This window comes from Pseudopipra pipra, chromosome 4, assembly GCF_036250125.1.
Source record: "Pseudopipra pipra isolate bDixPip1 chromosome 4, bDixPip1.hap1, whole genome shotgun sequence".
In the NCBI taxonomy this organism is placed as follows: domain Eukaryota; kingdom Metazoa; phylum Chordata; class Aves; order Passeriformes; family Pipridae; genus Pseudopipra; species Pseudopipra pipra.
The window spans coordinates 63,156,187-63,178,692 of record NC_087552.1 but is presented as its reverse complement, the minus strand read 5'-3'; the positions used below and the strand labels follow the sequence as shown (position 1 = coordinate 63,178,692).

Below are 22,506 nucleotides of genomic sequence, written 5' to 3'. Positions count from 1 at the left end.
TATAGATGAGACATGATAGGTTAGATTTGACTGAAACCACAACTCCTATTTCAGTACACTACCCTTTTGAGAAGTCTCCCTATGCTAAGAGATGTCAGCAACATATTGCTTGTTGCTTGAAATCAAACTGTCAAATATTCCAAATCTGGATAAGGAATTATATGTTGGCAATATTGTTTGAGCCCACAGACTGTGGTGCCAACATCCTGGTTAAGATTACTAGGCAAGAATATAGTCGGAGTGAAGGTGTGTTTAAACTAGGCTCTGTGCAGAGAAACTGCTGTTACAGTAGCTGTTTGCACTGAAATGATTGTAAGGATTATTCTTGCTATTTATTGAAGTGAAAATAGAGAAGGGATTCTGTTCTCAGGTTAAGATGCTTGGATTAGGTTCTATTGTGAATTAGGCATCTATATATATATTCATAGTCAATGAATGTATAAACAACACTGTCAGCAGAGTATAAAAGCCATTCAGATAACTGCCTATTTTTAGATGAGCTGAATAGCTGTTTAGATTCTGTTAGCTGTGTTGACTATGTATCCACTTGTTTGGACATACAACTAAAAAAGTAGACTCCTGCATTTAGATCTTGGTGAACTGTGAACTAAGTTTCTAAAAACAGAGGAAAAATTTTGCATTCTGTGTGGAATTATGAAAACAACTGGGGATGTTCTCAAGGCAAATTATTGCAAGGTGTTATCACAGAGGCACAGGCAGGTGTTTAAGCCTCAGTAGGAGTCACGCTTCTGGTGCTCATTGTCTTGTTTGACGTCATCTTACACCATGAACAACGCAATCCTTCATACATGATTAATTGTGCCGTAGTTAAAACACCTTGCACACTCAAGAATTTTTTTAGTTGTTGCCATCAGATAGAACATCCTACTCATTTGCAGCATGAAAGCCTCTGAGGTTCTGTATTGTCTTTTATCTGTGTGGGGTTTAGACAGAGATGTCTGCAGAAGGAGCCCAGGGGTTCCTCTCTTCCCTACAGACAGGGGGCCTTCACAAGCTCAGCTGTTTGTGGCACCCAGGGAACCTGACACTGCCACACGGAGCTGGTTTTGCACAAAGGGAGCCGTATTTCATCTCAAGGAGATAACATTCTGTCTCATGTGAGGAAACTGGTGACCAAGTGTTTCATAGGAGGGAAGAGCAGGCAATGACTGAGCCCCTTAACTGAAGAGGTCTGATATATATGTACAAAAATCTAGACAATTCAGGCTTAATAATTCCATTTCTCAGCTTTAGATCTTATAAGCTATTCCTTTTGGGCACTCTATCTTCCAAAAGCAAATATTAAACAATAATGATAAGATAAAGGACTGTTTGCTGGAAATGTACTTCCTTAAATATATGCTCACAATTCTTAGTTTCAGCAGTAGAGGTGCTCTGGGACTCAGGGAAATAAGCTGGTACTTTAATTAGTGTTAACTCTCTTTACATATGTAAGTGCATGTGTTTGCATTGTGGTGCATCTGTAGAGCATTTCTGTGGCTGAGGAGATTTGCAGAAGAGAGCTGAAGGAGCACCACTGGGGGAAAATTCTGCAGCATCTCAAATTAAGAGGCATGCTGTGCCTCTCTGTAGGTTTTAAAGACGGAATTCTAGATAACTAATACACTTAATTAGCATAAAAGCTGAGAAATGCAGCATTCTGGCAATAGGTTTCCCACTCAGCAAGTCTTGCTAAGTGACTATATTAGTAATTGTTACTGATTACTAACAATACATCAATTATTGTTTATTTACTTGCATTAAAATAGACCTCTGACACTCATTGAGTAGTCCTGTTGATCTGATATTTTTAATGAGGACCATATCTTAATTATTGTAGCAACTTGAGAGAGCAACTTAGCAAATCTAAAACTGAATTTCCCCACATCATCACCTGTCCTAGGAATACACAGAGAGATTAATTTTTATGTCAGTGTATAAATTTTTATCTGCAGAGCTGGGAGTAGAGGTTTTCACAGCTGATGAATAAAGCTGTTTGACCACTACAGTGATGAAGAAAGACATACTCAAAGCCACTCAGCCTTTAGTAAACCTTATCTCTCTCACCTGGAATTCATATACTGCCATCAACCCCCTATTTCCTCTGTTACTGTGCCCCCATGTTCACTTTCTCTGGTCACTCCTGATTTATTTTAGCTTTAAGGGTCTGACCTTTTCCACAGTAGTTTTCTCTTGCCCACATCTTATCCCACACTCTGCACTCCCACGTCTCTTCTTTAGCCCTCCTACTCCCCCTCTGGGCATCTCTGCCACACTTTATGCAGGTAGATGATGTCCTTTTTCTTTTTGGTATGCTCAAATTCTTCTATCTTGCCTTCAGTTTCTCTTTTTACTGTGACTGGCTCTCCAAAGAATAGCTGCTCAGCTGACTGAAAAATAAGCCATGTTCACTGAAGGTCCAAACTGTGAACTCATAGGCCAGACATTTAGAGCTCAGTGTAAGACTGTCCAACCAGTTTGTTCTTCTGACATTGTTAAAAAATTGATACCTTCTGTACTATTATTTTTCTTGTAGTGTTTTTTTATCACTCATTAAATCTTTTAGCATTCCAGTTCCATTGGGCATCATTTGATGCTGAATGGTAAAAACTACAGAGAAAGATGAGTTGTTTTTTAATAAAAACTAATTCAATTTAAGGGCTGAATAAAGCCAGAGGAAAAATATGGTTCGAACCTCAAAATGATTGCAATCTGAACTAAACCTGATAGCAGAGTAAAGACAGATCTGAATATAGAAAGAAGGCCTACAGCTTTATGATAAAAAGCTTTTATTTATCTTCTAACAAACCTGTGTCCATAATTAAAACCCCCAACCTTAAAAAAACAAAGTGTGAAATGCACACTAAGAATATCACTGAAATAAACCGTGAGACTATAACATGATTAGACACCAAATAGTCACTCACTGAGAAAGGCAAAAAACCCCAAAAAACCAAAGAAGCTCCACCTTTGTATTGGGTTTTTATTAGACTAGAAAGGAACTCCTCTGCATTCAGAACAGTACCAAATTTTCATGTTTATAACAACATGAAAAGATAAATGTCTGAATAAAAACTGGTAGCCACTGGAGAGAGGTTATTTCTCATTCTTGTTAGTCAGATGTTGTTAGTAGAGATGATTTTGATCATCACTGTAAAGAATGACCAAATTCACCAGAACTCAATTTAATAAATTCATTGAATGTGTAATTGGTTCACTGAACGTGTACTGCCTACCAAGGGCTGTTCCCACATTGCAAGGCCCCAGTTTGGCATCATATTTTAGGGTCTTCCCCTGCTGACTGCAGTTCTGCACGTGCAAGAGTACCGTAAATGCTGAATTTCAGCCTTGCCTTGTCTCCTCTGCTGCAGGAAAGTGCAATTATCCCCACTGGGTCAGTAGGAAATTCCCCCACAATAAATGTAAGCTGTGCACTCAAATGCAGGGAGAAGCAGAGGCTCATCAGTAGGACTGTCTGTCATACATCAAAGCTTTGAGCTGCTGTGCTTTCTCCTCTGTAAAACCCATCCAAGGGAATTGGGATAGGATTTTACAGAAAATATAGGAATGTTTGAAAATAACCTTGAGCGAGTGCCCTGAGGAGCTCCCAAAGAGGGTTATAGAGAATAAATACAAGACAAAAAAAGTTGAAAAGGCAACTTAAGCATAACAAATCTGATGGCAATCTGTATCTTAACTGCAGTCCCTATCCACAAGATAATTTATTTTGAAAGAAGAAACTGTCAGATGATCACTATTACAACTCCCATTCTTTCTCATCCCTCTGTATATCTGTGAAGTCAGAAGTTGTACAAAGGAGACCACATTTCACCTAAAATACTAAAGCTGTACTGGAAGCTGCTCAATGCATTTCCAAGGCACGAAGGAAGCTTAAATTGCAATAAATGTTAATGAAATGCCTTCTACCACACTATGAACAGTTCACTCAACTCCTGAGATACAGAAGACTACTGCAGGCATGAGGAAATCAAGTAACTGTGCACTTTTTTTCTTAAGTCCTTGTTATTTTACCATATATTAAAAAACCCTTACATTGTAAGGAAATCTCCAAGGGAAAGATGGAATACTTCATGTCTGTGTTGCTCATCCAAGCTGAAAAAAATGTTACCATCATTGAAGCAGAAATAGGAGAAAGAAACAATTGTCCATATGCTGCTCTTGGTTTATACTTTCGTAAGCATGAAATTTGTAGTCTTTTTCCATATCCCCTTTCCCCATCTACATACTTTAATCAAAGATTTTAAATTTCTTCACTAACTACAAACAAAAAATGACTCAGGCACACTTCATACAAATCTGCCACTGCAGTGGAGAGAATATGCCTGCACACAATCACAGTGTTGTGAATTTCCAAGATACAAACATATCAGAATACTTTTAAAATAACATGAACAACAAAGCTTTGGAAAAAAAGGGATTAATTTTGTATCAAAGATGGTTAGCTCTTATTCTCTGCTTTGTTGTTTAGGACTTCACATCCTTGCTAGTTTGATCTCTCTGGTTCAGCCTCTCCTCCACTCCCAGCTGCACGGGAAGGTTGGGGCAGGGAGTGGAGGGTCACAAAACCAGGGTAAACCAGGCAATGCCATGCAAGACAAGCAATTAGTACTGTGGATACTTTTCTGACTCCCTAGAAGGAGTACCTAATAATTTTAATTACCTATTAAAAAATATTTAAATGTAGTCATTAATACTCTTGATTATTTTATTTAGAATTACAATATCAACATGTTATTAATATGGTGGTCTCTGTTAACATACATCAGTTGGGAGGAGATGTCTCTTGAAGCTTTAAAGCAACACCAAAAATTTGAAACAGATTTCTGTGAAAGAAAGATATCTCTGATAACATTCACACTATACTGGCCACAAAGAAACTAGCAATATACTAAAGCAGAAAAGTAGCATTTATCAGATCAGATTTGTGGATGGAGACCTGAGATAATCTTGAGTATAAAGCTCTGCTTCAACGCTGTCAGAATCTTCTGCTTCAGCGTCTGAATGTCTAAAAATAATTCATGATCAAAATTTTAATACTGAGGAGTGGGGGAAGGAAGAAAACAAACCATTTAATTTCATTTTCCATCAATAGGGCACTAAATTGGGAAGATGAGGGATATGTAGCATTTTAATACATATCATGTGCCTAAACACTACTTGTATAAGATTTCTCTTCCTAAAAGAGTAGGTTAATGTAAAGGGATTATTAAAGAAAACCAGAAGGAAGGGAAAACCAGGAACACATGCAGGTGATGGCTGCTGATTTAGGTGGGGGTACACTCTGCAGGAATGAGAAGCAGTTTGGAGGAAAGTCATTATAACCCCAGAACAAATGTATGGGAGTGAAGAAAATGCTCTGGAAGACAGACATAAATGAAAAAGCCAAAAACTCCCTGCCTTAGTGACTGGAAAGTGGGAAATGCAGAGCATGGAACTTGCAAACTGGTGTATAATATCTATAAGGACAAAACAGAGTGTGCTGAGCCAACGTATCCATGGACCTGCTGGGTGCTGGCTTTCAAACTCACTGCACAGCAAGATCTACAGCAAGATAATTCCCTAGTAGCTTTTTATTGCCCATTTTCAAAAAGATTTGTACCTCCTGATGTGTCAGAGAATCTGAATTTGTCCTGGTCACAATTTCTCTGCACTGTTCCGTGTTCCTGTGTACTTAGTTATGGACAGCATGAAGTGCTGATTCCCTCTCTGGAAATGCTTTATCTTGCTCCAAGAGAGCTGTATTTTCTGGTAGTGAGGAGTATGGAGCTACAGCTAGTAGGAGCAAGTCAGACATATATAAGTCCACAATGCTCTCATGATGGCATTGTGATTTTACAGTTTTAGAAAAAAAAAATCTCACGTATATTTTTTTGGTTGCAGTTAAATTACAGTGAGGTGAAGAAGGATTCAGGGAAACCTTTAAATCAGTGTATAAAAATTATGATTCAGACAAACTTTTTTCTCCTAGATGCATGTCATACACTCCTCTATGTCTAGATCATATCTACATTTTTCTAGGTGTCTGGTTTTAAACAGAGAAAAAAATCAATAAGAGAACCAACTATTGTGATGTGTACAGCCCAAACAAACGTGGGATGGCCTTGACTTAGGTTATCTCTGGCCACTAGCAGCTTGTTACCTAATGTAAGATAGTTGGCCTAGCTCAGACTATAGGTCAGGTCTTCCATCTCTTAACATTGACCAGACGCCTACATATTAAATGATCTAGGGCTTGTGAGATTAGTTTTCCTTGGCTAAACAAAATCTTTCATGTGAGCATATTCTTACAATGTTACAATAATGAGAAGAAGGAAGATAAAAGAAAGGGCCAAGGGGTGACTTACTCTACTCACTTGAAAACTGTATGGAAACAAAAAATCCCCTGATGACTTCAGAGGATCTTTCAGCAATGGGATGTCAAAGGAATCAGAGTGTAATGGGTGTCTTCTGGTATTTCAATTGAGTGTTGAAGGGAGAGTGCATTATGCCCACAATAAAAGATTATATCAGTGCCCGTGGCAGGAACTGGAGCACCTGATGGGGCGTCATACATCTCAGAGTGTTCCCTGTGTCTCTTTCCCAATACAGCCAGTTTTACTCCATTAGTAATTTAGTATATGGAAATTTCTGTTTCCAAACCACCTTCATCTGCTTGCAGTATGTCATCTGGTACATAAAATAACTTTTTCTGTAGCTAAACAGAAGTAAATTAATTTGTTTTTGTAGGTAGAGAACTCTGTTCAGAAATTGAAAGGCTTGTTCTCTGCATATTTATATCTTGTGATATTTAATTTTTTTTTAAGTGCATGACTGAAATTTAAGTAGTTTTTGTGCCTGGAATTTGTGAATCACTTTCTTTTATGATCAGTACTGCTTCATAAGCATTCAGCAGCTTTTCTAGGCTTTGTCGTTTGCACAGTGTTTCTTTTTTGACTGGTTTTGATACGTTTTCTAATTTGCTTCTCTTACGTAACTTACTGCTCAGTTCCTGCAATTTGTCCTTGGAAATAATGTGGGCTTGCACTTGTTTAAAGAACGTAATACAATGTCATGGAAGAGACATGGGAAGGCAAACTAAGAAAATTAATGGACAGGCCTCTTGACCTGTAATAATCTTTGGTACTGCTTATGAACAGTAGTCATATTATGATTATTTTTTTCCCTGTTTCATGCACTTCAGACCCTATTACATTTTTTTCTTCATCTGCACACATTTACCAGCAAGAAAAAACTACTAGTATGAGCAGAAATCTGTAAAGAATGATGTTTTATTTAGTATGTCCAACCAAATCTCAGATTGGCACTATTCTGCCTGTAACACCTGTGAAAAACAGCAAGGGGCAAATTTTCCATTTTCAAGTAACTTTCAAACCTTTTTAGTGCTTACATACTAAATGGACAAGGTTAGAAAGGGAAGATTTTTAAGTAAAGTTTGTTCTTTTGCTGTATGGTGTTACAAGTGAGACTGGGAAGGCTCATTTTAAAGAAGTGTTTAATCATTTAGATATATTTTCTTATTCACCTGGTGGCTGGACAACTTGAAAGGCCACATTCAATGATAATGAACAAACAGGTCTAGTGCTGAACAAAAGTACATCTTGTCTAGCTGGTAGCAGCAAGACACCATTACTCTGCAGTGGATCATCTGGCAGAGGAGAATGTATTGCTCTATTTTTTACCATTTTCCATTAGCTTTTGCCCACTCTGCACTGCTGCTGAGTTACTCAGAGCTGGAATAGCTTCTGGTGCTACTCTCCAATGGAAACGGAACTTGCAGGGATGGGAAACAGAGTGGTAATCACTGTAGCAGAGAGCATAGATCTGCCAAGCCTGACTGATTTCAGTTATATTGTGTTTCAAAAAAATTTTTATGTATGCTTATGTATGTACACATACACACACAAATGGTTTTGCATTAAAAAACCTCACTGAAATAAAAGCGTCAAGGGCAAACAGAGCAGATAGTCCAGTATCCTAAAATTGTGCTGGAAGGTTACTGTGACTTCCTTTCCAGACATCTGCCACATCCAGCCTCCTTTCTAAGCTAGATGAAAACCAGTGGAGCCAAACGATGATGAAGAGTCGTAGGGGCAATGCAGTTAACACTTGTCTCCTTAGAAAGTGAAAATGTGGGGTTTTTTCAGCAGGGCAGCAGCCGCAGCGCTGCAGGGCCAGCACTGCTCCGAGCCAAGGCTCTACTGCAAGAGCATCCTGGAAGAGGCAGCGCTGGAGCTACTGCCGGAAGAGCTGCCTGAATGGGAATGGGCAGCCTACTTTGGTGAGGAAGCAGGTGGTTTTATTGAAATGTATGAACAGAAACATTTTGAAAGGAGGAGACTGAGTTACTCATGGCTGAAATAAGTTTATTCGGCTTTTGATGGGAAAACTTTTGTCCAACATGTTATTCACTGGTATTATTCAAGCAGCTCTGGAGAGAATGTGTTTAGTCATACCATCTTGAAATGGCAGAACACTAGATTTGATCCAACATTTGAGAATGTGTATTGTCAGAAGCCTTTCTGTGTTTACTGGGACCCAAGGGGCTATAATAAACACCGTTCGTCCAGCTTTCAAAGAATTATTTTTCCATGCAAGAAATGTGGATAAAATATAATTATAGCAGGGCTGTGAGAAAATAAGTTTTTGTAAAGTAGCTATTACCTGTGACCAACAATCTCAATATTAAATTAGCTGTTGTATAAGTTAATTGAAGAATTGCCCAGAATAGTCTTCAAATAATAGTTTGAAAATTTAGCTTTCCTTTTTTAAGTTTTTATAATTCCAGCTGAACATCTGTGTACATGCAAATATTTACAACAGAGCTGTGAGACACAGTGCAGCATTCATTATTGTGCCATAATAAATAAATCCACTATTGCAGGACTGTGCATGAAAAATATGGATTTTATACACATGGATGTGATTAATAAAAGTGACCAGTTTCATAAATACACCAGAACAGTAGTGTTTTTACACTATTTATGGATAAATTTTTCCCTGCAGGGACAATAGTTCTGCTGCTGAAATGATCACCACATTCAAAGTACACACCACTAAGCACATCCACAAACACAGAAGCATGGCAAGACATCTCCAAGGGGAATGGCACAGTACTGGTCTGTAAGCTTCTGCATCCCTCCATTCATGCCTGATAATTCTTGTCCCCTTCATTACCATTTCCTTTTGTAGCAAACTCCTGAGGCCACAGGTTAGTCTAGAAAAACCCATTCTGTTGTGTTGCCAAATGCAATCGTAATGGAAACCTGAACACATTTCATAGACATCTGTAAATATTAGGAGGAGTTAAGCTCCTGATTCACACATCATGTGGATGAGGATTCCGAAGAACCAGAGAGAAAAGGCTACCAGCACTGGGCTGTGGCATTGAAAGAAGTCGCGGAAGAAGAGGAATCGACTTGTTTGACTGAGACTGTTGAATGGAGAGAAATTACAAGTTTAAGGCTGTTTTAATGTTTTTTAATAGTGGTTTGTCCCTATCCCTATGTTGTAATGGTTCGTTCCCACAAGAGTTCCACTCCCTTCTTATGCATATTCTATTGTTATCCCTCCCCTTTATACTCTGTACCCAATCGTTGTTCCTCTTTCCCAAAACTCCTCCCCTTATTCACCATACTCTGGAAAGTTCTCCCAGCTCCCCCATAAAAGGGGGAGCCATTTTAATAAAGTTGTTCACTCCTTTCCACCCTGCAACCTGTGTCAAACCCTGAGTGAACTTCCCCATGTCCCTAGCCGGGCTGCGTTACATCATATATTCAGCTCTTTATAGTACTCCAATTTGAAAATCTACCTCCCCAGTCTGATGAATCATTAGTCTATTCTTTCTTTGTAGCCCAGACAAAATTTAGTAGGGGACTCTCTCAATGACTCCCTGACTCACTAACCTTTTTCTTCCCCTTTGCTGCCAATGCATTCATTTTAGAATGAAAGACCCAATACAGTTTTGTAGATTAGTGTGTGAATGCTGACTGGAAGCACCTGGTAACAGTGATATTGCTAAGGTGTGCTACCACAAAGTGTAAATAGCAACCAGCTCACTGATTTCATCTCTGAACGAGATGGTGTGTTTGCAGTGATAAAGTAATGGCTAGATGTCTCCTCACTGTGCATCAGTGCTGGCTCTGCTCCTGAACCAATTTAAGTCAGCATGCCAGACATGCTACAGAGATTTAAGGCAGTTGAAGACCCAACCCACAGACTGCTGTTCCAAGTGGTGGCTAGATAGAAGGCAGAATGTTCTGGGACTCACTTGGCTAAATAACATGTTCACTGGCATGTGGATGATCTGGGATTTTGCAGTAATTGGTGGGAATATGAGACAAAAGACTCCTTGTGCCACACTTGGGACATCTGGGCAATAAGCAGTGAAGTGGGACAGACACACTAAGATCTCAGGTCTGCCAGCCTCAAAATAAACATCTCTTCTATAACACAGCAAAGTCCTGAACTATATCCTTTATACCCTAAACAACAGTTCCAGCCAACCAGCCAGTGAGACCCATTGCAGGCTGACAGAGAAGTATTTTTGCACACCTGTTTTTGTCAAAACTTTTGTGGTAGAGTGAAAGTAAAAACCAAATCCCAGAACTTGCCCTCAAATGGAGACAATAACCAGCTCCAGACTCTCATGCCTTCCCCTGCCTCAGTACAAATCAACAAGTCACTACAACCTGTGTGAAAGAAAAAGTTAAGTAAAGTCAAGTGCTTACTTTTCATGATTAAGTAACACAGAAGAGGTCAAAGTGTATGCCCAATGTCATAGTGGAACCATGATAAGGCGGACACTGCCACAAAAACTATGAACAACCACAATAACTTCAATCCTTCATTCTTTCAAGACATCTGCTATGTTTCACAGGATTTTCTATGAAACATTTTTAAGCCCCAGACTTCTAGCAAAATACTAGTTTTGATTACAAACTGGATTTTCTCATGAATGTTTTGCCACCCTTATTTGCATAAAATGTCTTGTCATTAAAATGAAGGTGAGAAAAGCGCTCATCAATTCATTTTTCACCGGGAACATTTCCTAAGGCATTAGAAACAAAGGTCAGCTGAGATTCTGAGCTCCACTTTTAAAATAGTCACTAAGAAAGGAAATTTATGCAAAATACATGGAAATGTATTGAAATAACAACAGTGTAATAAGGATACAAAATTCCAGAACTTGCTTGCAATATTTGCTGGAGTTTTAAGTGCAAGCAGAACAAGTTTTTCAATGTTTTCTGGACTTTTGTCTTGAGCAGTTTCAGCAACACAGGACACCCAGCTACCATCGCATCTCTGATCAGAGAGATTTCATGCGTGCCATCCCCCTTCAGCAAGTCAGATAATACTTTTTATTGGATTTTTATTGTAAAATGAGGCAGCTCTGATAGGTGGATGGGATTAAAACTCTCAATTAATATATTTGAAGGAAATTGTTTGTACTGGACACTGGAAGATCTATGGCACAACTTAGTTTTGTTTGGTCTCTAGAAGTCATATCTAGCCTTGGTAACACACAGAACTAATTATTTTTTTTATTCTGACCACCGTAAATCATAAAGGATAATCCTGAATTTAACCTAGAAAGAGTAAAATAAAGGCTCAAGCCCATAATTTTATAATTTCACTGTCGCTGTGTTAACATAAAAAGAGATGTTATCCCTGCTGCCTCAGTTAAATGCCAAAATGCTTAAGGAAAACAAAGAGACCCTGATCCTTGACATCTTTTTTGAAATGAATAATCTGATTGCCATTTTAAGGCAGGAAAAATAACAGATTGTTGTAATACAAAAAATGCAAAAAGGATGCACCATCTATCATTGTCCCAATTGGTTTCTACTATTACTTCTATATCTCCACCTCTCTTCCTCCTGACCTTCAGGCAGATTCTGCAAATAAACAAATTATTCTCAGCCTTTGGTTCTATGACCATTCCCTGATGTTGTTGTGTGAAGCTCTTGTACTGGATTACAATGTTTTTGTGTTCAGGAACATTAGGGTACTGGAGAATTAAAAATGCATTAAAAGCAACCAGGATGCTGTTATAGTTGTATTTACATGTTATATGTTAAAAACATATATCAGAGTATGAGATCAGAACAAGAAAAGGGCAGTGTGAGAAGGATACAAGGCCACTGAATGGCTGTGAAAAGAAAAAAACCACTTAAAAAAAAACTTTTTCAGAGCCAAATTTCACTCTTGGATAGCAATGGAAACTTTTCAGACGTTTTGAATAAACAGAACCAGGTAATCAGATATATGATAAAATCCCTCTACTCTGCCAAATGCAAGCAGCCCATTCCTCAAATGAAATTCACCCACCTGTGAATGATGTGGTATCTCTGCAAATAATCCAAGGAAAGCGCCAGCTCACAAATGTACAGCTTAACAGTTCCTTCATTAAAGTGGACGTTCTGCTGCAAATGGTAACGCAGGTCACCTCCGAGTAAGAGATCAACCACCATAAACATGTCTTCTTCGTCTTGAAAGGAATACCTGGAAGAAAGAGTTATAGCTGAAATGTCAGGGTTGATGGTTAGTCACAGCTGTGCCTAGGGGTGGCTCTCATTAAGTAGATCTGTTTATGGCAAGTCCATGATTTGCTCAAAAGGTATACACAGAAAGGCATTCGTACTGCTGTGGTCCAATTCTGCAACTAGATTTTGATTGTGGTGGGACTCTGCATATTCAAGTGTCATGGTTTAACCCTAGTGATAACTAAGTCACATGCAGACACTCGCTCATTCCACCTTCCCCCAGTGGGTTGGGGAGGACAATCAGGAGAAAGTAAAAACTTCTGGGTTGACATAAGAACAGTTTAATAATAGGAACAAAGTAAAACATAGTAGTAGAACTAATTATAACACTAATAATAATTGTAATGAAAAGGGAGAAAGAGAGAGAAACAAAACCCAAGAAAAACAAGTGATGCACAACACCATTGCTGACCAACCCCTGACTGATATCAAGCCTGTTCCCCAGCAGCGATCAGCCCTTCCCATCCAAATCCCCCCCAGTTTATATTGAGCACGATACTCTATGGTGTGGAATATCCCTTTGGCCAGTTTGAGTCAGCTGTCCCAGCCATGCTGCCTCCTGGCTTCTTGTACAGCTCCTCACTGGCAGAGCATGAGCCACTGAGAAGTCCTTGCCTTAGGATAAGAAAAAATGAGCAACAGCCAAAACATCAGTGTGTTATCAGCATTATTCTCATACTGAATTCAAAACACAGTACTGTTCTACTAAGAAGAAAACTAATTTTTTCCCAGGTGAAACCAGGATATGAAGGCAAGCAGAGCTTGAACAGCTGCCATACTACTTATTTTAACCATAGATTAACACCTGAATGTTGATAAAACAGTATTTAAAATACCTTTCAGGTTTTTACATTTTTAAATAACCATATACATATTCAGTTGACAAAATGCCTTACAAAGTAGTACCAATAAAATGGAAGGCCTTGAAACACACTTGGTATTCACACACATCCAACTGTAGTTCAGTGCCTATGGAAAGTATCCTGGCAGCATTGAGAGCTGCTGTCCCAATGGCATTTTCCAGATTCAGTAAATATACACAATGTTCTATTAGCTGGGTATTTTTTTACAGCTGGCAGCGTAGCTCCAAATTCAATAAGAAATAAAACTGTAATTTTACTGCCTAACAATACGTATTTTTTTTCAGTCAGCAACTTATACCTTATAAAATGACAGAGTCTTCATGCTTACTAACTGAATTTTTCTGGACAGTTTCCCAGAACTGCCTGCTGAATACTCTGAGGACCAAATTCTGATCTGATTTAAATCCTGTAAATCTAAAGGTGTAGCCAGCCAATATATAGTGTATATATAAATATATAGTGCTTGGCAAGCAGGAATTTCCATGTGTTTCTACTTACCTTGGCTATGCTGCCATTGCTCTGTTTATTTCTGGTCTGAATGAACTGACAGAAACTCTCCTGATTTCATTTCTGAATACAACTGTCTAAGATACAGTATTTTAGATTTCCCAAATGGAGAATGGTGAATACCTTATTTCTGATGGGAAATCACTCTTAGATATTGTTTTAGAATTAATTTTGATATGAATTGATATTGTCTGGTACCAGTTGTGGATATGAACTGCTCAGAGGTGATCCACATTGATAATACCTTTTCCAGCACCTTTTCTCCCATGAGATGTGTAATATATGTTGGCTGCAGATGTGATTCCATTCTCCTGAACTGTAAAATTTAGGCTAAGGAAATGAAAAAGAGTGGGCTTCCAGAAAATATGTACCTGACCTCTCCCCAAAGACAGAAAAGTCTATATTAGATTATTTTAATTGACAGTTATGTACAATTTCACTTTCTTTCCCAGGCTTGCACTTACTGAAATGAGGCACTGCTTAGGGGTTGTCACAGATGGTTCATTTTGAATTTAAATGCTTGCTATTCTTTCTGAACACAGTTCTGAGAAGTGAATGTCTCTAGGTAGTCTGCTCCTATGTTACAGTCCTGTATGACTGCCAAATGCCAGGAGGGGAAAGTCATTTTATTTGCATTAAGCTTACTTCTCAATAAGTCAAACATCTGAAGAAAAACACAAAGTAGGTGGCACATGGTGTCTGCTCACCTCTAGAGATGCAGAATTTTGCAACACAGAGACACACATACACACTAAAAAAACCCAGAGGGCTTCAATTATAGTCAAATTCCTCCAAATATTGCCCATTACTGAGACTGGAGAAACCGCAGAAGCAAAGATTAAATATGTAGTTATGTTTAAGATTTTTTTTTCTTTTTTTGACACTGCTGTTATTTTAAGTGAAGAAGTTGTAGCATTGAGCAGAGGTAGAATAATCATCATAAAATGGCTTGGGTTGGATCTTAAAAATCACCTAGTTTCAACCTCCCTGCCATAGGCAGGGGCACCTTTCACTAGAACAGGTTGCTCAAATCCCATCCAAGCTGGTCTTGAACGTTTCCAAGAATGGGGTATCCACAGCTTCTCTGGGCAACCTGTTCCAGCGCCTCACTACCCTCTCAGAAATGTTAATTTTTTCTTCAGTTACTGCTTGAGTAAAGTGTAGATTTTGTTTGGTTCCTTTTTATATGAAAAAAAAGATCACAAATGAAATTTGCAGATTGAAAACTCTACTTAAATAAGTGAAATACTGTGTCTAGTCTGGGACTAAAGAGAACTTCTGATGTCTAAAATCATATGTCAACAGAAATGGTTCTGATGCAACCTCAGTCTTGATATATAAATGTCCTGAGTCATTTTTTCAGGCAGAAAGTGAAGGCAAGTGACTGCTGTCAACTTGCTTTTGAATTCAATGACTATTCCCTTTTTTGGGAAAATTGTGAGTGTGTTTCAAAGTGTACCCATGCATGTTCAGTCTAGACAAAAGACTCACTAGAACTATCCAGAAATAAATGTGAAATCTTGTTCACATCCAGGTGAATGCTAACACTTGGTGGGACTGGATTTTCACTCCAAGCATGTATTTCTGCTGATGGACCCTGGCTTCCTGTGCTTGTGAGTGGGGACTGGTGGTCCTTTGTCATCTCCCAGGCAAGCTTTCAGTGCATCTGTTAATGGTTAATGATTTAAAAGACAGATCAAAAAGTTGAACTAGAAAGAGCCGTTACTCTGTCCCATTTCATTACGTCAGGATTTAATATTCTTTGCATAGAAGAGCATGTCTACAGCCATATGTGGAGGGTTGCTTGTTAGTTCTGTTCACACTCTGTAACAACAGCAACCACACTAGGTCAGACTAGACACCTAACCACCTTAGGAGTCACCAGAGAGTTGGTGAGGAGCAAAGTGAAGAGCAAAGAACCCTGTGGAAATAAATATTGTTTTCTTCCAGGGCTCAACCAACGTCCACCCATTCACTGACCTGGGACTCTCAGGGACTCTAGCATCTCTGGGAATCCAGGCTAGGGTGACAACAGATGGATTTTATCAGACTTGTTAGTGAATGATTGGTCTCCTGCTACTATGTCTTGTCTCTCAGGTAAACATATTTAGTGCAATACCTGCAGACAGAGCTACAAGGCTCCCAGAACTGACTGTACCTCTAGAAGAAAGTATTTTGAACCCAAACAGACAAAACAAAACAAATCAACCAACCAAACAAAAACCAAACAAAAACCCCACTACCAGAACAAACAAAACAACCAACCAAAAAAAAAGGGAAAAAAAAAAGAATCCGCAACAAAAAGCCCCCCCCCTTCCCTAAACTAAACTGGAACATATTCAGAAGTATGGCTAAAGTTTGCACTAAGAAGCCTTCCTGCATAAGATACTTAGCAGATTTGGCTAGGCCATCTTGTCTAGACCATGATTGGCAAGGAAAGATTGAACCTGATGATCCCTGAGGTCCCTTCCGACCTGGTATTCTATGATTCTGTGATCTCTCATGATCTGTGAATGGAGCACAGGTCAGTCTTACTTTGATGTTGAAAGTTGAATGCTGCACACTAAGACACAGCTGTTGAGAAGTTCCATATATTCTCTCTGATGTTCTGCTCTTGAACTCAGAGCCAGAGTTTGGGTTTTTTTTTCATTTGTACTGATATGTGTCTGTGTAACTCTGCTGATCCTGTCAGAAGTGTTGAGTACAGCAGTGTAGTTAAGATACACGCTGTATAGGCACAGTTTGAAAGAACAGATACCGTGGGTGGACATATTCAGTATATTAGCAGGCTTTTTCACCCACTCTAGATTCTATCACATCTGACACACATCGTCTTAACCTTACATCCACAGTCATGGATAATGGTGTCTTTCCTGCACAGTTGATCCAGTTGGGTCAAACCTGCATAGATGATGTTTTTCTGACTATCTGGATCAGACCACAGTGCAATTAAAGGTGTTGCAAGACCATTCCAAGATATTTTCTGGAGGGTAAAGTTCATCCCAGTGAAACTAGGTCTACAACCTAGAGAAGAGCTTGGGCAGGCAAACAGCAGAAGGTCTCTGGAGCTGATGGGCACTCCACTAGGTAGATCCTGCAGCTACCAATTTCTAAGCTACTGAATGCAGAGCAGGAGTTTCTTCAGGTCCTGTTGGGTACCAAAGAGTGTTGCTTCTACTCTGCCTACACCAGCTTTGATCAGCTTGGTTTGTCATGGTCACAAGCACTTTAGTCCAATGTCTCTCTCCCTTACACAAATCCAGTTTCTTTCTTTACATAAGAAATTAAATATTACCTTTAGCTTCTTGCTTTTTCAATATTTCAAGAAATAAGAGCTTTTGATTTATTGATCTAAGAATTGAAATTGACAACAACTGAAATATTGGCCACAGGAAAAAGGAATCTTTGAAAATGTTGCTGCAGATTGGAGAGGGGCTGGTGGAAAACTAGCCCAGTGGAGATTAGTTTTTGAGTAAATACTGTAATTTTACTTTTTTAAGCTTCTTATCTGCTCAAAGGCAAATGACATACAAAAGGGCTGATTGGTTTTTGAAGTAAAGTCAGAGGTTGTCTGGGATTTTTATGTTAACCAGGTAACTGAGAAATACCTACTGAATAAATTGTAGCATTGCGACTTATATAGAATACTAATTGATTGATATTGAATATTGATAATACATAACTAACTTGAAAGACAAAATTATAATCCTCCTTGAAATGAAAGAGTAAATGACTCGGAGTAATAGGTTTTTTTGTTTGTTTTTAAAGTGTCATGACCCAGTTATAGGAACACTGTTCTAATTACAGGGTCTGCTTTCTCTTGGTTGAAGAAAAGTTTTAATGCATTAGAATCACCTTTCTCCAAATTAAAATAAAATAATAATGCCCATAGAAATAGGGAATTGAATTTTTTATTATCTTCAGACTGGAAGATAAACTACCATTGAACAAAATCCTCCGTAAAAAAACCATCTAAACAGAGCACTCTTCAAATAAGTTATATCTATTTCCATATTTATATCTGTATATTTGTTTTAATGATATCTAATTTTTGTTTTTATATAATATTAAGAAGACTTTACAAACATTTCATCTTTAAACCCAAGCAAAACTTCATAAACCTGAGGTAATCACTTAAAGCAAGATATGCACAATTAATACATTCAGATAACACCTCTACTTTTTACTGAATATGACAAATGATTGATCCTTGGTATCTCCTAATTACAAAATTAAAGAATGATCCTTTTTCAGTTTTTCCCTGGCAACATTAAAGGGAGGTGGTAATTTTTTCAGTGACATGAAGCCCCAGCTACTTACTGTAGATTTTCCCACTGGAGATGTTGATGTCCCCTTCAGGTCCTCTACAGGACAGTGCAAAGTAGAGAGCTCCTGGGATGCAATTTATAGCAATCTCCTGGGAAACTACGCCAGTAAGCTGTGGATCCAAAACGTCAGGAAACCCTTTTTTGAAAGGTCAGCAAGGCTGAAAATTGGGACTTTTACTTAAAGACAAGCTTTTGAATGAAGACCTCCCTTCTGCTGGAAAACCAGTGTGAAGCAACATGTTACCACAGCTGATTCTGCTTGGCTTTCACATAAATGAAACAAATTTTTACCAGAAAAATTGTTACTGACTTTTTTTTTACGTTATGTATAGCTCTACATGACTCCTGATTTGAAAGAGTCATCTTGCTATATTGGTAAACAGAAGAAATCAATGCTGCAGCTGTATTTGCATAATAAAGATGACCAGTGAATGTCATAAATATACTGAGCCAAGACTGGCTTCTGCAGAGCTCTTAAGATTTGCACAAAATAAGAATGCATCAAAACTGCTTCTGGATAGAGAACAATGGAAAATGTTATTAGAGTCTCTCTAGGAAACAGGAAGTGAAGTGATCAGGGCTGAGCACTCACAAGCCTAGACAAGGAACAGCAAACACAGATGCAGATGAGGAAGGCTGAAACAGGGATGTGGCTGCCCAGCTGCACTGCCCTCTCACCCTTCCAGTACAAGCACTGCTCTGGGAGCTTTCCCAGTCCTTCTTGTCCTTGAAGGATTTGAGAGCAGAGAAAACTATTCCCTTCTCTCTGCATAGCACACAGCATGAAAAAGTCACCAGGTACCTAAGTTAAGTAATTACTAAAGTTATTGTTTGAAATAACCAGGATCCCATATCTAACTGGCTTGTAATTTTTACAGGCAGAGTCTATATACAAGTGGGTTTATATTTTTCTGGGATAGAAAATCAGCATTCTATCTTTCATTTATAAAGTAAAACATACTGCATAATATATCACACTTACTTTTTACACATTTATGTGAAAGATGCAAAAAACAGAAGAAAAAATTAAAAAACCAGAATTGATAGTCTGTATGTAGCATGTGACAAGCAGTATGCTTCAAATTAGTTTTGTGTGAATATATAGAAAAAAGCAATTGCAAAATTAGTAAAAATTCACCACTTTAGCCCATAAATCTAGGAAATTTTCTGCTTGGATTTGGTAAGAGAGTATGTTAAAATCTAAAAAAATTATCAACATTTATATGCTATAGATAATACAATTTAGAAATATTTGATTTCTAAAGAAATATTAAACCTGTATGACATCAAAATATAGCATAACATTCCGTACTTATAATTCAAAGCTATTACCAATTAATGCAGAATTAATTTATGGGATTATAGGCAACTTGCATCATCATTATGTACAGCTAATGCATTACCCTGCAATTAAGATACAAGTAGAAGGTGTAATTACCAATCCTGATGCCAGTATTTCTGGATATGCTTCCCTTGCTTTGTTTTTTTAACAGTCCAATTTGTGTAACTATGTTATAGAATACTTCTCATTCACTGTTAAGCATGTGTTAAGTAATAGGTTTACCCAAGACTTGTTGTATTGAAAAAGAACAGGCCACTTAAAGGCTTGAGTAAGTTGGCATTTGCCAAAGAACTGTACACTGAATAGCTAAGCAGAGAAGAAAAATAACAGTCCAAAGCTCTCCTGTATAGGTATAATGGACTATAATACAGCCATAATATAAACTGATGTAAGTATAGGTTATAGTATAGGTGATAAAAATAGCAGCTTTGATCATTCATACATCTAATCATTACAAACTTGCCTCTGCTGAGAAAGTGTGCTGAAAATATTGCACCCACTGTGATCGGGAATAGCAAATACTTACCTTTGAAATAGATATTTCATAAAATAAAGTGTCCAAGCCAATCAAATTAATATCAAGTTTTTGTGTTCTACCAGCCAAGGCACAAGGACAAGCCTCAAGAGACAAAGTCTCAAGATTCATGAACTTCATAAATACAAGTATGCAAGTTTTATGAAGGTGTGTTGGAAATGTTCCTTCATAATGTCTGTTTTGCTTACATTTCTATAGATTTCTTCGTTCTTTTGGAAAATGGATAAACAGTAGCTATTGGATTTTGAAATTTGTGATTGCAACATGTTTAATAGAAGTCTATTGTAAAGAAATGGAAATATGTTTATTTCCAAGCTCAGAAAGACAAAAGTCATTTCTCCAAATGTTCTTAAAAACAAAGGACAATTACCTCCTTTATTTTTCCTATATTTCTTTAAAAATGTATAAAAATGTCTTTCAAGATTCTGTAAGAAAACTTTTGAGAACAGGGCAACTCTTCTGTAGAGAATTGTTTATACTTTTTTGAAATACCTTCTGAAATTCTATTTAGCTCTGATGTGACCAAATGGGACAGCTAAGAAAAATGCCTAAATAAAATATAGCCTGAAATTAAGTTGAAAGATGGCTACAATTTCTGTCTCAACAAAGACAGTAAGAGACATGTCACAGACTTATTAGCATAGTCTATATTCATATAACCAATATCATTAGCTCTCATCCAGCCAAGGGTTATCCACTAGAGACAGTTTAGTTTTCATCTTCACATGCAGGAAAAGTCTTTTTCTCCCTGCAGAGGGTTGGGAAGACCAAAAATCCCCTCTGATCTGAGAAAGAACTGTTGGTCATCTGGACATGAGCCAGTGGGGTGTACTTGCAGAAAGCCAACTGTATCCTGAGCTGCATCTAAAGTAGAGGGGTCACAAGGTTGAGGGAGGTGATTCTGCCCCTCTACTCTGCCCTAGTGAGACCCACCTCGAGTACTATGTCCAGTTCTGGGGTCCCCAGCACAGCAAGGACATCTACCTGTTGGAGTGAGAAGGAGGGCCACCAGATTGGTTAGACAGATGGAGCATCTCTTCTATGAGGAAGAGCTAAGAGAGTTGGGATTGTTTGGCCTGGAAGAAAGAAGGCTTTGTGGTGACCTAATTGCAGCCTTCCAGTACTTGAAGGGAACCTACAAGAAAGATGGAGAGAGACTATTTACAAGAGCATGTAGTGGCAGGACGAGGGGAAAAGACTTTACACTGAGAGAGAGCAGGTTTAGATTATATGTAAGGAAGAAATTCTTTACTGCGACGGAGGTGAGGCACTTCTGGAGGTTGTGGGTGCCCAGTCCCTGGAAGTGTTCAAGGCCAGGTTCGGTGTGGCTCTGAGCAACCTGGTCTAGTGAAAGGCACCCTTGTCCATGGCCTGGGGTTTGGAACAAGATAATCTTTGAGGTTCCTTCCAACCCAGGCCATGTTATGTATGATTCTATGATCATTCCCATATGCAGTCACGGCATTTGGCTCAGCTCATCACAAGATACACAATCAGGCCGCAGGCAGGCAGTGAAGAATGGTAATGAACTAATCATGTAAAAGCAAAATGCAAAATAAACAACAGTTGTTTTTTGTTTTACTTTTGCTTGCAGCTAGTGAAATAAACCTCATTACTTTATTTTTGCGTGAGCAAACTACAGATTATTGATCACTGCTGTTTTGAACTGTTTAAATTCTTTGTGTGTCCTGATCATTTGAGATGGCTTGCTTAGAGCAGCTTTTCTTTTACTCCCTCACCTAACCAACTAATGCTTTGCTCTACCTAAAAGAAGCTTTTTCATTTCTGACTCTGATTTTGCGCGTGCTGTGGGAGGAAGAGGTCATTTGGGATGTGGATTATGGTAATAACTCTAGATAGCAAAATAGGGCAGGTTTAGATTAGATATTAGGAAGAAATTCTTTAATCAGAGGCACTGGAACACGTTGCCAAGAGAAGCTGTGGTTGCCCCATTACTGGAAGTGTGCAAGTCCAGGCTTTGAGCAGCCTGGTCTAGTGGAAGGTGTCCCTGCCCATTGGAACTAGATGATCATTAAGGTCCCTTTTAACCCTAGCCATTCTATGACAGTATGGTATTTTCTTTGTCCTTAGTCATGGTGTCTTCTGTAATATGGTAGAAAAACCATGAAAGAAACCATGGGATTAAATATAGGTGATCATCTACTAAATAAGAAAGAGTTCTTACTGTTTTCTGTTCTTCTAGACTAGGGTTAAAGATTTTATACCCAGGGTTTGATTATGGCCCACAGTCATATAAGATCTTTTACACAGTGATTAAGTAGTGTTCAGTGATTAAGTAGTGTTCAGTGAACATTAAGATAGACACATAGAATAATTTTGGATGGTAGAGATCTCCAGAGCTCAAGTC

General features: G+C 38.4%; 1 protein-coding gene across 3 annotated transcripts in view; it reads right to left on the bottom strand.

Annotated features, from left to right (window-relative positions):
* Window positions 1-22,506, bottom strand: part of STK32B (serine/threonine kinase 32B) — a 173,848-nt gene that overhangs the window by 70,325 nt on the left and 81,017 nt on the right. For all 3 annotated transcript variants that reach the window (XM_064653248.1, XM_064653250.1, XM_064653249.1), the window contains one exon: window positions 12,349-12,522. In XM_064653248.1, coding sequence (XP_064509318.1) covers window positions 12,349-12,522 — 174 coding nt within the window. The remainder of the gene's footprint in view (window positions 1-12,348; window positions 12,523-22,506) is intronic.